Genomic DNA, 19,117 nt, shown 5'->3' with positions numbered 1-19,117 from the left:
GCAGCGAAGGACCACTGAACACAAACCGCTTAAGTACCAATTCCTTCTGCTCTTAACTGTGACCAATAAAGATTATTTTTAAAAGATGACCCTAGCGTGGAGTGGAACGCGCAGCAGGGGTATGTTCAGAGAACAGTATAGAGCCTTAAAGTGGTAATGCTGAGTGTATTTAAAATTAAGATAAAAACACCTACCGCCCGGCCACCTGTACGTGTGACAGGAACAAAAGTAACTGTTACAACAAATTCAAACATTTTACTATTCAAAATACAGTCTCAGGAAATGTTTATCACCATACAGCAGCAATATACAAAAATGACAGCTCAGATGCACAATAGTGTCCGTTAAAATATATCAGTGCAGCCAGGCAGTTACTGTGACAGACAGGCCACCCCCTCACACCTCCGTTCATGGGGGCACATTAACCGAGAGCCGGCGGTACCGCAGAGCATTGCCCCGTGTCAGAGTTCTTTGCTCCTCCAGCACTCCTGGTGCAAAGCCGTATCTCTTCCCTGGGACCAGGGCGCTGAGCTGAGCCCCTTACCGCACCCTGTCTCTGAGGAGGGCTAGAGCTGTGTGCAGAGCCTCCAGCTTCACCGCAAGCCACGCAGGGGGTGACCCTTTCCGGAGCAGCAGCTTCACAGCCTCCACTGCCCCCTCCATCGTGCCTACTGCTGACTTGTACTGCTCCTCAGAGGGTGGGGGACATGCTCTTTTTGCCACAGGCTGCGGATTTAAGTAAACGTGAGACATCATTTATAATGCTCTACAGGAGCGACCAGCCTTCGTCCAAATGCAAGAAGACCCTCAGAGGTAGAGAAGAGCTGCAGGAGACTCCCTTGCCTTGTGAGAGCTCTTGCTGGCTGGCAGGCAGTACGGAGCACTCAGGTATAACATTAAGGGCCAGCAGTGCACGTGACCTTTTTTCTCGTCAGATGGAGGGCGGCCAGACCACCTTGAAGCAATTGAGCTACTTCCCAGAACCGACAGAAATCAACGACAGAGCACAGATAGTTTAAAGAAGTGCACATACCTCTCCTGTTGACTCCAGTTCTCCGTCCATTTTCATAAACTGTGCACTGCAGGTAATCCTTTCTCGCTTCATGCGTTCTGCCCGTGCCTCTGTTGGCTCTTCTGCTTGCCTCGTCTAGGGAGAAAGCCCCAGGAGAGGTAACTAAACCAAGGCGGCATTACCAACCTTCACAGGCTCAATTTGTATGGCAGAACACAGGGGAGGGAGATCTTAACATGCGCTTCAGAGCGCATCTAATTTCTCACACACTCATCTGAGCAGGAGATTGAAGTTATCTACAACTTTGGTGTAGCATTAGCAGCTATCAGTTCTAATTATCTGCTTGTCAAAAACCGCTCATCCAGATAGAAAACTGCTCATCCAGATAGCCCTGCCTTAGGTTTCAGCATAACCACTGCCCCCTCCTTCCCCTTCTCTGTGTTCTGGGTGAATAACCCTTTGCTCTTCGAAAAAATTCTCTTAATGTCCAAAAAGGACTAAGATGTTTCATGTGTTTGTTTAGCTTTCAGAAATTGATCCAAGAGAAACGGGGAAGGAAGTCACACAAACCAAATGATGTCTTTTTAGTAGATAACTTCTCTGCTTACAACAGTAACTGTGCAATTTAATCATTTTTTTTGTTCAAGGAGGGAAAAGCAAAGCACTTAAAGTTGGGAAGTACAGGAAGAGCAGCCTGCATAGGAATGGCAGCTGTTAATTCTGCCGATTAAAGCAAGTAGAAAAGTTCAACCAGAGCCCAGTTAGCAGGACAATTTAAACTCATTTGATCACCGTGCAGATGATGGGAGGTGTAGACATAGGCTGTAATACTGCTTGTAATAGATGTGTACGACATCAACAAAGGGAGCAGTAAATGGTTCAACAATATACATACCTTAGCCAGAAAACTAACAACTTTGTTCTTAGTTTCTTCAGAATTAAGGCACTGAGGAACAACATCTTCATGGCTTGTTTCCTGTCAGAAATGTTGAGTAGAAGTTGTTTAGTACATTCATCTTAACAAAGGAACAGACAAAAAAATATTTCTTTGACAGTCCCTTCCCTGTTGCAGCCAATGCTTAATCTACCCTCACTTCCAGCTCCTGAAATCACTTCCAACTGCATTAGCCCTCATTACATTTGATGTGCTGTAGCATCTGTAATGCTGAGACCCAAACTGGTCAGCGGAGAGCAGCAAACGCTTAAGACAGAATAATTTCCATACAATAGAAGTTAACAGAGCCAAATACAGGCATCCAGAGTTCTGCTGTGCTTACCTCTGCAAAATGTGTGAATGCCTCCAGCGCGTGCTGATGAATCAGCCAGGTCTGGTCAGCTAGCAGAGAAGCAAACAAACCCGACAACTGGGGTACAACTTGCCTCTGAAAGAGGAACAAGTATCTGTCAGTTCCAAAGAGTCAGTTGTGAGTATCTCACCACCATGATTTATTATCAAGATTGGCTCTGAGGTCAAGGAACAGGTTTGTGAAATGTGAGAGTGCTACTGCCCTGTCTGGCAAAAAAAAAAAAAAAAAAAAAAAAAACACAAAAACCAAAACAAACAATGTAAGTGAGGTGACACTTTCTATTTCTTTCTTCTTGGGGGTTCAAACATCAGTCCTTCCTAACTGGTGAGAAGCAGGCAAGCAAACAAATAAACCAAGCGTTTTCCATGCACTCAGCAGGTCTTGATTGAAAATAAAACTGCCATAGACCATTAATGAGTCTCCAAGACAATTATGTCCTGGTGCTCCTGTATGTATTTAATGAACTTGATCCTTTAACTCTGTATTTAAATAAACAGCATATCTTTTCATCAAAAGACTGAAGATTATTTCACTATGGCCACAATTCTATTTACCTGTGCTTCTTGTGGTATAAACACCTTGCCCATAGAAGACAGAAAACCCACCATCGCTAGACGAACGTGATCTGGGGGATCCAGCTGGAAAAGGGAAGACTGCAGTGCAAATACCTGCAGAAAACAAACCCCAGCGAACCTCCATCACACAGACTGCAGGTGGAAACTTCTCTCCCATCTTCAAATCTGATGACACTGATTTTAGAAAACTGGACTGAAAATAAAAGGAGGTGTGCTACACCTTGAATAAAACTGGCTAGGGATAAAGCCACAGTGTGCATTTTAGAAAGGAAGGAGCATGCTCTCTAGCATCTCCATATATCTCTATTATCTTACAGAGTAATGGGATTCTCAAAATGCTCACCAAAGTGCCATATACTTGGTTTAAATACCAGGAAAGTAATTGAGGAAGAAATAAAATTAGGAGCCTCCATGTGTTAAGAGAAGGTCAGACCATGAAATAACTCATTTAGGATTTCAGTAAATCAAAAAGAACTTTGTTTTCGTGAAGTTAATTATTCATAAGAAGGTTTTATTTTGTTCTTTTACCTGAATAATCAGTTGAGCATCTAATGCTTGGATGAAAAATTCCAAAAGGTGAAGTAATAAACACAGTGTCTGCTGGAGACATGGCTCATCTGAGACCTTCAACAGATCAGAAGATACTAGTAAAATTCCATTTTAGCTCATGGAATAACTACTTAAGAAAGAATATAAAGTTACAGTAGTGTTCCAAAATTCTTAGCCTAACTTCACACATATAAAACAACACACTCTAAGCAGCAGAAGAAAATATTAAAATAGTCCTAGGTAGGCATATTTTACAAGACCCTTTTCTTTGATTTTTATTAAGAATATTTCTTATCCCTCATCTCCTTCCTCCACTTGCTAATATAAGTTGCTAAAGGTTATCTAACAATTTCTTTTCACTTATGAGTTGCCAAATGTCTTCACAGAAGGGCTGAGGTTGGAAGAGACCTCTGAAGGGGCATGTTGCTGGCACTTCTTCAACCCCACTCTCAAACATTTTTAATCCAGAGTATAAACCATGGCAATCCTTTTTTCTTTACTGCAACTGCAGACACAGACAACTACACAGTTGCAATGGGATCCCCTTACCCCCTTGTTCTCAAATACCAGAGGGAGGTTAGGAACTCTGTGGGTTTTCGCATGCTAAGCTACGTACTAATTAAATCACCCTGAGTTTTGTTCACATTCTAATGAACATTTGAAATCAGCTAAATTTGTAATAGAATGAGGTATTTCAGCCTTCTGGTTAAGCCAGTCGGAATCTGACACTGAGTAACAGATAGAGTAACAAGGAGCCATATCTGTAACACTCAGGAAAATTCAAACTGGCTTCCCAGAGCAGGCGCCTGCCTAATACAGGAACCAGCTGACAGCAGATGGGCAGCACCCTTACACTGTGCTTTACAGACAGCCCAGGCCAAGCAAAACAACTTCGTAACAAATACGTGATGGAACAGCAACAGCCTCTCAAAGGCACTGTGCTTTCACCATCTGAGCAGCAAATTCTCGTACCTTTTTAGCCTGGAGAGAAGTCCAGAACTGACCAAGCACTCCCAGGACAGAAGCCTGAAGTTCTGCCTCCAGAACATCCCCAGCAAAATTGCAGGCAACCAGCAGGACAGAAAGGGCGGTATTCTAGTAGGAAAAAATGTGTAAGACAGACCAAAAAAAGCTACACATCAAACAAACCAAAACCCCAGGCTCATATTAAGCATCTGAAATGATACAAGATGGCAAGAAGCCCAATGTGCTGTGTCAGCTGTACAGTACAGCTAATCCACCAGGCCACCAGCCAATAAAGCTTCCAAAGCAAGGAAACCATCCGTTGCTTCTGTGAGTTTCACACGGTGCCGTAGTCGTTAGCTGAACTGGCAGGAGAAAGCTGGCAGCAGAGGCTTCACGTGGAAATCCCTGGTTTCTCACAGTCCTTCGCCAAGGAGAACAGTGAGCATCTTTCAGAGTCGGTGCCACATAAAACCAGCAGCAACTTTAAAAACTTTAAAGTAGTTGTAAGGCATAGTGTAAATCAAAAATTCTAAAGAAAATACAGCTGCTCACTCAGAGAGCAAACAACTAGAATAAATAGTAAACCACAAGACCTCCACTGTCACCCTCAGGGTAAAGAGTCCTAAGGTGATTTGTTCTAGAAGAAAACATTAAAGTGAGAGTTCTTGCTCATGCATATACCAATTAGGCATGGAAAAAAGCTGGGCAACACACGGAAGAATAGAACTGAGGTGACAGCAACAGAATCCTCATAGTCTGAAAATCCAGAGTTCACTTATTTTCACAAAGAGAACCAAATCTCCTTTACCACCGGTCGGAGCTCTCCCAAAGCACGGCGGCTGTTCAGCCACCGCCTGCACTGCGCGAGCCCTGCCACGCAGAGCCGACAGGCCACGCGTTTCCTCAGGTCAGGATTCAGGGCCTTGAGGGATACGTGCTGCCACACAGCCAAGTTCTCCACCTCTTCCGGTAGAAACTTATGAGCAAATTCTACCTGCAAGCAAAAGTTAATAGGAGCTAAGCAGACCAGGATTTTGATAATCTGTCAGAAAGCTGAGAAACCAAAACGCACTACTAGTTTGTTTTTGAAATATTACATGAAAAAAAAAAAAAAATTGTGTCAAACCTTTCATTTAAATAAAAAACAACTTTTTCTATAAAAACCTTGTAGAACATCTCCCTTGTCACATACAGGACATCAGAATGAATAAGCAACTTATTCTTTCAGCTGCTTGAAGTAATGGCCCAAGCGAGTAGGAGTGAGCTTTTGCCTCTCCGAGGTACATGGAGAGGCACTGACAGGAAAGGAAACCACCCTCTCTGTATCTGATGACATGAGAACACCCACGAACACCAGTGGCAATGACAGGGCATACAATTTCAGGAAATCTGGGAGACGTGGCATTTTCACACTTAGTCAAAAAAAGGATTTCACTGCCGCCCGACAAACCCATTCTTAGAAAGGTGTATGTGCCTTTCTTGTTCTAGAGAGCACATCTGCACAAAAGGGGATCCACTATGACACAGTAATAACAAGTCCAGTATCGAGTACAGCAAGCGAGCACTCAACATCTTGTCATTTCTGACGACCTGAAAGAGGTTATTTTAACACAGGCCACTGATTCGAATCTCTTCTATTAAAGACAGAAGGTGCTGGTGCCATACTTGCCTGGTGATCTGGAGCCATCAAGAACAGCATACGCCTGAGCAGAACCCCCAAGGCAGAGACCTGGTAACAGTCACTGGGCCAGGACTTTATCTGAATTAGGATAAAAGGGTCATGAATCTAATTAAATCAAGGAAAAAGTCACCACTCATCAAATGAATTCAATACAGAATGTTCCGCGAGTTGCTATGTGGGATGACAGCAATAACACTAAATAAAACAATGCAGGGTACACTGGAAATACTCAGCATACTGGTTTATATTTTCACAGTACTGCTTTTGCTAATTGTTAACCCAATTTGAAGAATTAAAACCGTCTCCATTTGAATTTGGAAAATAATGAAGTTCCTGTCTTTGGTCACTTAGGCAGTTTGCTGGTAGAACTAGGATTAAAACTGGTGCCGAATTGCAAACACCGCTGTGGTTCTTACCAAGTGGGCGATCACAAAAACGTGGTGAGCACACAGTTCAGCTGTTCCGTACCTGGAATGTGAGAAACAGAAGCCTGTGAATCTGTACTTCCTACTCTTTTACAGACTAACTATTAAAAATCTTGTCTGAGAGAAGGCTGTTTCCTCTAACATGTTTAAACTTGATATGCACAGACACAATTTACTTGAGAGAACCACTGCAAAAAACAATTATTAAATGATAGAAAAGGTATGTTCCCCTTACTTTCATGAATGTAAAAACAGCTAAGCCACTTCTGCTCCTAATTTTCAAAACAGGCTCTATCTGAAAAGAAGCCAATTCTGGGACAATTTTGTCTTTAAAAAGTCTCTTTCAAGGAATTATATACAACAACAGAACTAACTGGATCTGTGGAAATCCTGCTTGACCTGTAATAAAACCATCTTACCGAGCAAGGAAGCACCACGAGTCCATTGCTAGCAGAGACGTGATCATACTAGAACCCAGCACAGCATCCAGCAGAGCACACTCCTGAGGAGAAAATATATACAGAAATTCATGCAGAAACAGATTGCAGACCTACTATTCCTTTACTCCACTAATTAGCATAAAACCTACCAAGATTTTCAGCTTATCCAATTTAAAATGTTTTAAGAACTCATTTTCATACTCTGTATTCAGCTACACCATCGGGCAAGCAGCTACACCTTTAGTTTTGCATACTTTCAACGTATATGTACATTCATTTCAGTGGGCTTAGGATCCTTCACTTTTGAAAACACTTCATCATGTGCATCCTTCCTTCACAAAGTCAACTTTTATGAAAATTTTTTTTTTTTTTAAACCAACTTATTGTCAATTTTCTTGCCAGCTTTCTTGGCAGCTTACTGAAAAGCAAATAAAGCCTCTTCCTCTTTTAGGCAAACAAATTTTATCTGAAAGACAAATGCAGCATTCAGAAAAAAAAACTCTAAATTAGGGCTATAATTTTTGTGACAGCTCTTAACTTTATAAAGGTTTACATTTATCTAGAGGTTCTTTTGTCTACGTGCAGTAGAACATGAAAAACTTTTAAAACGTTATATATCATGAATCAAAGCTCAGCATAGTCCTCTGAAGTAGGAAAGTTTGCTTATTACCATTTTATGGTATGTTCTTAGCTGAAATCACAACAATATCATCTACTCTAAATACTAAATGCCACTTTATTACGTTGCAGTATAGACTAACAAACCCAGGTAAATTTAATACAAATTGACTGCTGCATAAAAGAAAGCACTGAACTTTTCTAACAACTTGACGCCTTCCCGCTTTCCAAAGAGAACAAAATTTTCCACCACCACTCAGGTTCTCAAGAACCTGCATGAAGCTTTATTCTCCCCTTTCCCACAAGTGACATTTGCTGTAACTGAACTCCAGCCATGTAACCAAACCACAGCTGCTTTCTACAGAACCACTTCATACCTAAGCATCTCTTTAGAGCTAGGATCATTAGAACGAACTCATTCTTTTTTAAATAGTACCTGTGCATCACAACAGCTGAAGAGATGATAAGCAATAAACAATCTTACCAGCTGTGGAAAGTGCGATGGGAGCGTGGAAGCAATGAAGGAGCACAGGTGGACACACACGTAGTGATAGAGGGTGATGGGAACTGCTGGCTGGCCAGTACTGATCACCTCTGGCAAACAAACGGGGAAGGAAAGCTCGCCAGAACACTGCTGGAAACTGAAGAAGAGAGCTGAAAACAGGGACAAGCTGCAAGGGTAAGAGGGGAAAAAAGAAAAAGAGTTGGGTTACAGATACGCAGATCCCAAATGCTGCAAGCAACATCTGTACTACAGAATCTTTGTCTTTGACTGGAAACAATGGCAGTAACTTCAGTGCTCTTACACTAGATTTATGTTCCTGACTACCTTCCTCTTTTACAAAGTGAGGTGGTTATTAGGGAGTTCAGGCATAAAAATGCAAGATTTTAACTTAGTGAAGTATGAACAAATTACATACATATCTTTCTTCTTATCCTGGAAGCACTCAAAATACCATTCCTTTCCTGAAAAAACAAAGACATCTCTGTCTCTGTATGCTTCGCTCCTGAAGCACTGAACATCAGATCCTGATTTTCTCAGCAAAAGGACATAAATCCATAGTCTGACAAACTTTACTATTTGGTTGCAAGGGAAATCTCAGCAGCTGAGCCCCTCCGTTGGCCCATATAGCCTGACTGCTCTGGTGAAGAACTACAACAAAAACCTTTGTAGTACCTTTTTCCTGTGTTCCAGAGAGTTTGCACTTCTTCAGGCTGAGAGGACAGCTTGTCCATTATGGTAATCAGGACGAGACACTGAGGCAGCTGCTGCTCAGGAGGGAGACCTGGAAATTTGTTTGTTTTAAATGTGATGCTAGTTGCCCTGGGAAATACATCATGTGTGTAGACTGGCTTTTAAGCAAGTGACAAACAATGAACAACTGGTGAAACATGAAAGTTCCCAGGAAGACAATCAAAAATCACTTATAGATGCAGCTGGGAGAAAAGGAATGTTTCATCATGAACATTGTGTCTGAAGTGAACAATAAATGCAGTATACTATAGCAGGTAAAAACTAAAATATTGCAGTTCTGAACTGTCACTGCAAGATGCTGTAAAGGAGTTACAATCTGGATGCCTCGTGTTTCTAATCTCCTTGAAAGCGCTGGACACCTCAAACACTGAAAACACCAAGTTTTCAAAGCATGTCAGGATAATCACAAGGCCAGAGTGTGCACGTGGGAGAAAAGCCAGTCAGCTGTCTCAGAATTACGACATGTTGGTCAGGGCAGAAATCGTAGAGAGGGGTGTGTTATAACAAAAAGCTGATCATTTTCCAGTTTGAAGGCATTCTACTTTTCACAGACAATACTTGATTTGGGAAAAAATAGCCGTCTTCCCCCACCAACAGAACAGCAGAAAAATTTTAGCCTACTGTGAAAGTCTGTGACAAATGTGGATTGAAACCATGCGAAACAGCAGAACTGGTATGATTTCTGTTAACCAGATGAATACTGAAGTTATTGTGAGTACTTTGGAAAAGGTGCATTCAACAGGAACGTGAACTATCTGTTGTAAAATTTATCTGAGTTAGCATGCAACAGGCTCTATCACAGAGCTTACAAAAGGAATTTGAGACAAGCAAATCAGTACAGAATATTGCTTGTGGTCCAGGTCAAAATATCAATCCTGATCCCTCAGAGTTGCTTGCATAGTACTGTAACAGTGGTAGCTGGATTTTAAACCCACCTAACTTTTCACTTAACACTTGTTCCATAAAAGGGCTAAAGGGAAGAAGCTGGTTGATGAGAGGATCAAGAGCCACGAGAAAAACCCGGGATATTTCATCTCGATGAACTTCCGAGATCTCTGGAGCATAGAGACTGGGAGGACATTTGCTAAGGGGAGAGGAAATGAAACAATGTTAAATAGTCTCAGTAGCATTTTCAAAAACATTACTTTTCAAAAGAACTACCAAAAGGCAAATTCATTATTTCCTTGTTACTGTGAAATAAAAGACAGAAAAGGCTCCCCCATTTTAGAATAACTATTATAGCCTGAGAGTTACAACGCCACATTCAGCCTTTAAACTAAGCACCACAATCCAGTATGTTACTAAACATTGTAAGAAAACCTTACAAGCTCACAGAAAATGCATGTAAAATACATAGCATATATAAAGAAATACTCTGAATCTCAAAAAAAAAGACAAGCAACAAAAAGCCAAGAAAGCACCTGTATACACAATTTGACAGTTGTAAATATGACAGCACTAATTTAACACATGACACTAAAGGTACCACAATTTCTCTGAAGAAATAAAACCCTGGGCAATAAAAGAAAAAAAAAAAAAAGAAGTGATATGAGAATAAACCAAGAGATCATTAAATGAAAAACTTCTACTCTTATAAAGTGACTAAAAATGCTACCTTCCTACTCAGAAATCCTGCTCAGTTTTGCCGAGTGAATAAAAGTTTACAACATTCCACTTGAGAAAGATCTACAAGGTAAGTAAAGTTGGAAGAGGAAACTCGTAAAAAATATATCCACTTGATCTTGCAGGGAAACATGCAGTGAACTCATGCATGCATCTCACCACAAAACCTGGTTTCAATTCCGAAAGAATGACTGATACCAGCCCTCTACTATAAAGCCCACTCGCCCCTATTCTTCCCCACTACTGCAGCAAATAGAGCAAAACTTTTGAAAGAAAAACGATAAGCTGCTTGCAGACTGTTATGCTTTATGAGCATAACATTAAAAAAGTATTTGCTTCCGGAAGAACCAGAGAGTACTTTTGCGGAATTTCACAAGATCATAAACGCAACAGTAAAGCTATGCAAAATTTCAGGATACTCTTGTTTCTGATGCTCTCTCCCTTCAGGACAAATGTTTCCATACTCTGTCTTAAAAGTAGAAACAATCTGTCAAATGTCACCGCTAACACCTGTATTTCATCTCGGATTTTTTCTTTCACTAGAATTCAAGACAGGAAAAAAAGAGTGCATGGCTGTTTAGTTATATATGAAACAGAAAGGAATTGGGATTACTAGGGAATGGTAATTCCAAATTGCCTTGGCTTTGCATGATTGGAGTAACATCACTACCGTTTGTTTTGAAGTGGAAGGTACACTGCTGGGTTGCTGTGCTCTAACTCTGCCTGACGGCTGCACGGCAAGGTGACCAGCGGGCAAATCCCACCTTCAGGAATTTTGACTTTAGGAACAAGAAGTTTCAAATGAATTTGCATAAATAGACCCAGTGTCCAAGACAAGCAACCTGTGCATTCTACACATAACTTGTTCAGAAATGTTGACAAAAAGTGACTGCAATGAAGTTAGTGGTTTGTCAGTATCAGACACTCACAGCACTGATCAAGAACGGGGTTAAGGTAACTAGTATCACACAAAAATACCCAATTCATTGAAAAAATATTTTACATTTCTGTACATGGAAAAAGAAAGCAAAAGTGCTGGAATGAGAACTGTATTTTTACCTCTCAAAACACTTGTAACTTCAAGAATGCAATATGGAGATATTATCAGGATACTATCAATAATTAATTATTTTGTACTTCACTTACCTGTATATCTGAAGAAAGAGCTGATGTAACTGAGAACACGAATCAGAGAAGAAAGAAAGAAATTCCTGCAAAAGCCATTAATCCTGAATGGAACTTTGAATATAAAATACATTATTAAATGCACTTTTTTTCTGTTCTGACATATTGGTGTGTGAAGTACTACACTGCAAAAATTGCTTAATTTCTAACAGTCCACAGCACAAAGCAAGTGCAAAGCAAGCAATAAACCAAGCAACGCTAAGATTAATTACACTACATGTAAATATATTTTAGATAAAACAATTAAATTTATAGGCTTATTTTAAAAAATTGGTAAGTACAGTTGTAATAGCCATAGAGAGCTGCAAAAATCTGAAGCGGTCTCATACGTGCTGCAAGGCTGTTTTATCCTGTCACAATGCTACTTATTTTGTGCCAAAAAAACCCCAACAACAACAACAAAATCGTTCCCCTGCTTTTACCCTCTGGGACAGAACAGATGCAGAATGCAGCATCATGGCTGTTTCTAGAGAGCAAAATTTTTTCACATACATTCTTAAAACAACTACATTTACAGCATGTCTTCTAATAATGAGAAAAACAAAACACAGCAGCAAAGTGAAAGGGCCAGGAAAAGAGCACGAAGTTAGTGTCAGAGCTAACAGTGCATAGGCATTTCTTTTATTAATGCCTCATGTTTTCAGTTGTTGAAATGAGCAACAGTTCTAAAACCCCGGCAACAGGTTTCATCTGCTTAATTTTTCCAGATAAAGTTACTGTTACATTGACTCATGGCTGCCTGTAAAGACTGGACATCTCCTGCCAACTCCTCAGCAACGCTGCTTGTAACAGCTTATTATTCTTGTTTTTCTGTTAAATCACAGCAGCAATCCCACTTAGGCTTGTGAGTACATACAGGTGGAAGAATTTAAGCAGGTTACGCGTGGATGTTAATTATACCACTCATATGGTATCGTAATAAACTGTTAAAATATTATGCAGTACAAAATTATTCCATCTGTAGACCAGAGGCTTAGATTCAATACTGACATAGAATTCAAGTATTAAAACTTACCTTGGTGTAGTGTACAAGGGAATTCGCAAAGAACCTGCACAATTTGACTGTCTTCTGGAACAGCCTGAGGTCAGTGCTCTCCTGTCCAAAAAAAAGCAATTCTAAAACTTAATATACAGAGTAATACAGTAAAAAATAAAGTTAGATTGCTAACAATGTTCAAAATCTGTTTCAAACTTGATTCTCTACAGACTCTGCAGCTATGGGGGAAAAACTTTAAAAATCTTCAGTCTGCCTCAACATTTTTATCGCAATATTCAGAACTGAAATGTTATCTTTTGATTGACCTTGGGATATTGTCAATTTAGGAAATAAAATTCCCATAGAATATGATGGAAACTTATTTTCAGTGCCTCACTAAGACATTCCCACTCTAAAGAAAGCTATGGGCCTCATTTTCACACCGTTTCAAAAGAACAAGGTATTCTACCTACCAAATGAAGTAGAAAAACAATCCCAAACCACTCCAAGCAGTAACACAGCACGACGAATTTACCCTCCTCAAGTTCAACGGCAGCTTTGGGAACTTTTTAATTCACCTGTATCTCTGACAACTTCATCTGCTCAGCCAGCTGCAAACAGGAGTGAAAAGAAAGAAGAGTGTCCTTGCACAGGCCGCTGAGGATGTCACTGTGTTTCAGATGGCACTGCAGCAGAGAATGATGCTTCAGGCTTTGCCTAAGAGATTGGAATGTAATCAGATATTTAACTGTCAGAAGTGTTCATGTGATGAGTTAGTACAAATCCAAGTAACTAATTCTTCTATTTAGGCTTTTTACAACACTTATTGGTGGAATATCCATGTACACCGAAACCAGAAATTTAGAGAGAACCACCCTCTCCACAGCCAAGACTGAAACACAGAGGAGAGGCAGGATGAAAGCGCAGGACTGCACAACTCAAGCCAAAATGCTGACAGAATTGCAGGTCAGACCTCTTAAGATTATTTATTCAGACAACAGTGTTTCAGATTTTCTTCTGCACTGTAATACAAAAAGTCAAGCTTCTATTACTTTTCACACATGATTCCTAACTGCCTGCACTGACAGTGCCTTTAATGCTACTTATTAGCTAAATTTCTAAATTAAATTTCTAAACTTACTTACTAGCTAAATAGCTAAATTAAATTCTCCAATTTCAATTGTATTTGAAACTCTGAACATGAAGCAATTGAAACACTGGTTATTTAAAATTACAGTCTGTTTATATTACAGTAAAATCCAAAGAGTTCAATGACATACTTGATTATGAACTTCCACGTATTGGCATGAAGAGCATGGTCCATATTGGAAATGACAGAGCATATCTCCAGCACAGTGTGGATTACTAAGAAGGAAATAATAACAGCAACAACTGAGTTAAATCAGATTCATGAGTTCACAGGTATGCTACTCTCCTGGGAAAACAACAGCAATCACAAGCACTAGAGAATACCACCACATTGACACCAAATCAGAAAAAGGGCTCAGTGTCGCCCCTTTCCTACAAACCTACACAGTATGCCCCATCCCACAAAGTTTCATGAGAAAAATGGAAATATTTCAAGCTGCAAAATGCTGACTTCTGAAAGGCTGATCAGGACAGCAGGAACTGAGCATGCTCAGAATCCTGTTTTAAAAATTCAGACATACTCTTTCTAGAAAAAAAGACTGAGAAAAGCATTAGATCCACATATACCTGACACCATATCTGTGATGTTATCTTCAGTAGAAGCAGAGCTCATGGAAATCATATCGAGTAGTTCCATCAGCTGCTTCTGAAGAGAGTAAGTTTCCTTGAACATAGCTTGCAGGAGGTCAGAAATCAAGTGCAGATGTCCACAGTACACTGATTCACTGTCCTGTAGGAAATGAGGAAAAGGAGGATTTAAAAAAAAAAAAAAATCAGGAATCACAGCCTGATTTTTCACATGCTGAAACACTGAAAGCTTTGTCATACATTTCACTGGAAAAAAGAACAAGGCATAGACATACCTACTTTAATTCAATACACAGCCAGATCTCTAGCTTCTGCTATCAACCCTTGTTTGCTAAATATAAAATGCTCTTCACCTGCAGCCTCATCAACAACTAATGAAGTCTGCCTGGCTCTAACAAGTTTAGCGGGCTTTGGCTCAGGCCTCAATGTATGAACCTGAAATCGTATTTCTGAACAAAACAGTACAAGGTTAGCAACAAAGCAAGTACCATTCCAAATATTTCCCAACACTTTCAAATTAGAATTGTTAGCTAAAGGTATAGCACTTGAGTTCAAGTCCTGACATGGAAAACTGATGTAGGTGTTCCCATAAGAAAGACAAACCGAGAAAGTGAAAATGAAAGCTGACCAAAAGCTAATGTGTTCTTATGATAACCCTGTTATACTTTCACTACTCTAGAGGAAATTACTGTTGCATCTGGAAAAGCAGATCTGAAACTGGTATACCTTACCCATCATAACTAACAAAGATCCTAATTGCAACTTTCAATCCACTTTGAAACACGCACAGAAATAAGGTAAGTAGCACCACTGTGGTAACCATCTGTAGCTCTGAAAATACCACAGCTATCAGGAGTGCACAGATACCAGAGGGAGCCTACATTCATTAGCAAAATGCTCAGCTGACATTGGTGAAAAATACGGAAATAGCACAGTTTGTGCCTCTCACTACCAGGTCACATTTGCTGGGCAGACAGCAGAAAAATCATATTTGTGCTTGTATACAAAGTACATTCTGTAAACTCTTTAACAACTAAATTTAAATTTAAAATATGTAATTCGACAACAATATGATTTCAAAATAGGATCTTCTTACAAAGTAAGTGTTTCCTAAAAGCCAATTTTTCTCCGTCTAACACAGCCCTACCTTGCAGTGTGTAAATGTGTTCTTTATTACATAAAGAACCGAAGATGGGAGGGTGCGGATACTCTCCAGAGGCACACACTCTTGCAGCGTGCAGATGCATCGTACACAACCGGTCAGAGTTTCCAACAGCTGCACCATAGTCTTAAAGCAAGAATAAACAACAACAATCAATGTTTTTCACTCCTGCAATAACTTCAAAAATATCTTTTCTTAGCTGAATTGCACCTAGAATTTTATGGCATGTAAAGTTCACTGCTATTTGCATAAATAAATAGCTTGTTAAAGATGAATAAAGCTCCATAAAATAGTATCAAGCAATTCCAGAGCTTTTCTCTGATCGCATACACTCTCTGAAAGCTTCGCATTTCTTTTGCCCACTGTTTTCAATTTACAAAGAATTTTAAAATTCAGAATTAAGTGACTGTATAAATAGGTGCCAGATTCACTCTTTCAATATGGAAAATCACATTCCATTTGCACTAGGAACTTCATCAGAATTTGAGATTTTTTTTTTAAATTAACATCACATGCTAGATGTAATCAAATCATTCACAAAACGTTAACTGAACTTCAACTGCAAAGGAAGATCAAATTATATTTTAACCACCTGGTTAGTAGCTGGCAAAGATAGTCTACAAACCTCTTAACTGTTTAGGTAAAATCAAAGAATAATGTAAACCTTCCTTTGACAGTTTGTTTCACGGGACTTGCCTGTAGAAGATTCCTTACAGTACTGCATAACTCTGTATTCTGGCTGGTTAATCCTTTGGCCTCACTGGACAATTCATACATCAAGTTATCAAATAACTGTAGAGTCTGTCAAAACAAAACAAAACTCAAACATTTTATTTATAAAAGTACACACACTAATACTAACAACATTCCGTATCTGCTTGCTTCCCTGGCATGGAGTCGTGGGCTACTGAGATAACTCACAGAAAATCATGCTTTCTAGCATTTCAATCATAAAGAGTGATATGATTCTGTCTTACGGTTTTCACAAATTGTAGATAGAATCTACCGCAGCTGTTACTTTTTCCACAATCTCTTAATAAAACAAACTTCCCAGCTAATTCACTTGAAATACACACCTCATTCTACCAAAGATTTTTTTACTTAGTTAAAAATCACACCCTTTTAAAAGAATTTTCATTTTGTCTCAGAAAAAAAAATTTTTTTTTTTTTGAGAATGATCATTAATACTTGAATACATAAAAACATAAGCCTGTGACCTGCAAACAATAATTTCTAATTTGGTTGAGGTCCTTGGACACCTGACGAGTAGTACTGCTGAGATTGCAAAGACAGTGAGGTGCTTTCAAGCATGTGCAAGATACTACATAAACTGGTATGGAACAGTAATCCTTGTTCAGGATATGCCTGTGATAAGCCATTTTTCTTGTAATCTCCCAAATTTGCTACAGGACATAAAATAAGGGAAATGGAAATCAAATGGCCATTTTTACTGACTTAGAACATACAAACTGAGGCCTGAAACTCGAATCAGTAATTTGGCACTGCTTGATTTCAGTTTAAATGTAGGCACTGAAGAATTTTAATACAACTGAAGCACAAAATTCTCCATCATTTAATCCAGAAATATAACATATGTTAGGCCAGTATGGTCTAAAAGTTTATTTGATATATTATTCAAAAATATCACAATGTTTATTCATGATATATGAGTATTGGGTTCTTCAGTTTATTTGTCCTGAGAGGCTACCTCGCATAAAAATTCTCCACCTTATTCATTTTATAAAAATCCCAATCTTTTCAAAAAGAAATAAAACCCAATTCTGTTACTGAATATAGAAAGTAGAACATTGTATGTTTGATCCTCTCCCCACTGTAAAGCATGGTGACAATCACAGAAACAATCCAACACAAAAATGTCAAACTTTTAAACGGTAAAATTTTAATGTCAGGTTTTGTATCTAAAGCAATAATTATGAGACCTCAAAAAAAATTCACAGCATTTTAAGCAGGTTTTTACCACCGGACTGACTGAAAATTCAACATTTAATTGTCACTATAATACCTTAGGTAATACTTTGGAGAAAAATGTTTGTTCCAAATCTGCGAGGCTGATATGGGGCAAAAACATTTCAGTCAAGACCCTCAAAACACCTGCAAAGTAAAAAAAAAAAAAAAAAAAAAAGTAAAGCATGTATAAAACCTGACAGAAACACAACATGCATCATCAGAAATGTGTAGCAACCTACCAGATTAAACAAAGAACTGCATCAAGCAGAAACAGATCAGATATTTGATTTTGAGAGGGGCAACATAACATTTGCCACATACGCGTTATCTGAAAAATCAAGTAACAGTAACAGCTCCATCATGCACAAACCTGTCAGTAATAGCAAGACACCTAACTAGAGTTAGTTGGAGGCTGAGCACAGTTGTTTGGCCATGAAACTAGAATTCTCCGTATTCCAAACTGAAAGCAGTTGCACATTTCATGCGCTGGTTGGCACTAACATGAAATTAACAGTGAATGTTAGCAAGACTCCTAAACAATTACGTATCAGCCACAATTTTTTATCACTATCAGGTATCACAAGAGTTTTGCCACCCGTGTTGAGAGCTAAAAAGACAATAAAATACAAGATAAAAAGCACCCTGCTTTCAAGTGCCTAAAAATCAGAAATAGTGGGAAAAAGCAGTCTTACATGCATAGCTTCTTTATGGGCTTTTATAAAGTTTATTCAACATGCAATTCATGTAACATGCAAGGTCCAGCAGGATTGCTGAAGACCATGAAAGTCACTAGTTACAGCATTAGTATTTTTAAGCAGTGTAGAATTTATAATGCAATTGCAGTATGATCCACAGGAACAAGAGGCACTTCTTGGTTGCTACTTACGTATATGCTCAGTCCAGTCTTCAGACTCTTGATATATAGAGTAAAAACGTTAAAGAAACTCAAACTCATTCTGCCATAAAGGTTATCTTTAAAGCACCTGCAGAAGTCACAGAGACTTCTCTCATGCTGCCCCCTGTATGCTTCATCCTTTGTATGAAAATGCCGGGGATGCTCCATAAGCAACGTGGACAGATTTACCCCAGCACCCGCATGACCTGCACAAGTCTTTCTGCAGTCTATGGGGAGGGTTTTTTCTTGGTTTTTTTTTTTTTTTTTTCGGGGTGTGGGGTAGTTAGCTCAAGTGGTATATGAACCATACACTATTTTCTACCGTGAATCGTTTATTTCAGTGAAAGACTGTACTAATTTCCAGTGAAGTACCTAAGCCCAGCTTCTCTGTCCTGTGTCAGCCACTCACAAAGGTTGCACCGCTTTCCCTCCCACGGCTTTACTTGCTTGAACTGTGCAAGGCTGAGGAAGCACACCCCGACACACACACCCCCGCCATTTCGGGGTGGTTCCCCACAGCCACCCAACAGCCGAACCGCCTCCCTGGGAAGGATATAAGGAGCCGAGGCAGGACGGCGGGCAGCTCCCGGCGGCAGAGATCCCAATCCCAGCCTCCCAGCTCCTGCAGGAGCAGCTCAGGGTCGGCCTGGGACATGTCGCCAGCGCCGCTCGCCTCAGGGCCGAGCGGCGGCGGGAAAAAGTTACCTCCGCTGTCCCAGCAGCCCCCGCGGCCCGCTCTCCCC

General features: G+C 39.8%; 1 protein-coding gene across 1 annotated transcript; it reads right to left on the bottom strand.

Annotated features, from left to right (window-relative positions):
* Positions 1–148: 148 nt before the first annotated feature.
* Positions 149–19,096, bottom strand: CUNH1orf112 (chromosome unknown C1orf112 homolog). Its single transcript, XM_032998598.2, has 24 exons — positions 18,931–19,096; positions 18,366–18,405; positions 17,535–17,623; positions 16,208–16,312; positions 15,497–15,637; positions 14,329–14,491; positions 13,893–13,977; positions 13,191–13,329; positions 12,652–12,732; positions 11,598–11,662; positions 9,764–9,912; positions 8,751–8,859; positions 8,058–8,244; positions 6,935–7,017; positions 6,507–6,558; positions 6,079–6,168; positions 5,218–5,403; positions 4,416–4,538; positions 3,423–3,518; positions 2,874–2,987; positions 2,290–2,394; positions 1,908–1,988; positions 1,034–1,147; positions 149–726 (listed from the first exon to the last, which is right to left on the bottom strand). The coding sequence occupies exons 1-24, from the start codon at positions 19,027–19,029 to the stop codon at positions 541–543; spliced, it is 2,682 nt and encodes an 893-aa protein (XP_032854489.2). The 5' UTR covers positions 19,030–19,096; the 3' UTR covers positions 149–540.
* Between the last annotated feature and the right edge of the window lie 21 nt (positions 19,097–19,117).

Source organism: Tyto alba, unplaced genomic scaffold, assembly GCF_018691265.1.
Source record: "Tyto alba isolate M040663 unplaced genomic scaffold, T.alba_DEE_v4.0 Super-Scaffold_1000006, whole genome shotgun sequence".
NCBI lineage: Eukaryota > Metazoa > Chordata > Aves > Strigiformes > Tytonidae > Tyto > Tyto alba.
Note: the sequence above shows the minus strand (reverse complement) of the source record. Positions and strands in the feature narration are given on the sequence as shown.

Excerpts from the sequence above, each read along its gene's own strand:
- CUNH1orf112 (XM_032998598.2), bottom strand. The coding sequence starts at position 19,029 with ATGTCCCAGGCCGACCCTGAGCTGCTCCTGCAGGAGCTGGGAGGCTGG. Across the intron at positions 3,519-4,415 it reads CTTCTCTCCAGGCTAAAAAG|GTCTCAGATGAGCCATGTCT; the intron begins GTACGAGAATTT and ends GATCTGTTGAAG. Across the intron at positions 1,989-2,289 it reads CATTCACACATTTTGCAGAG|GAAACAAGCCATGAAGATGT; the intron begins GTAAGCACAGCA and ends CATTTCTGACAG.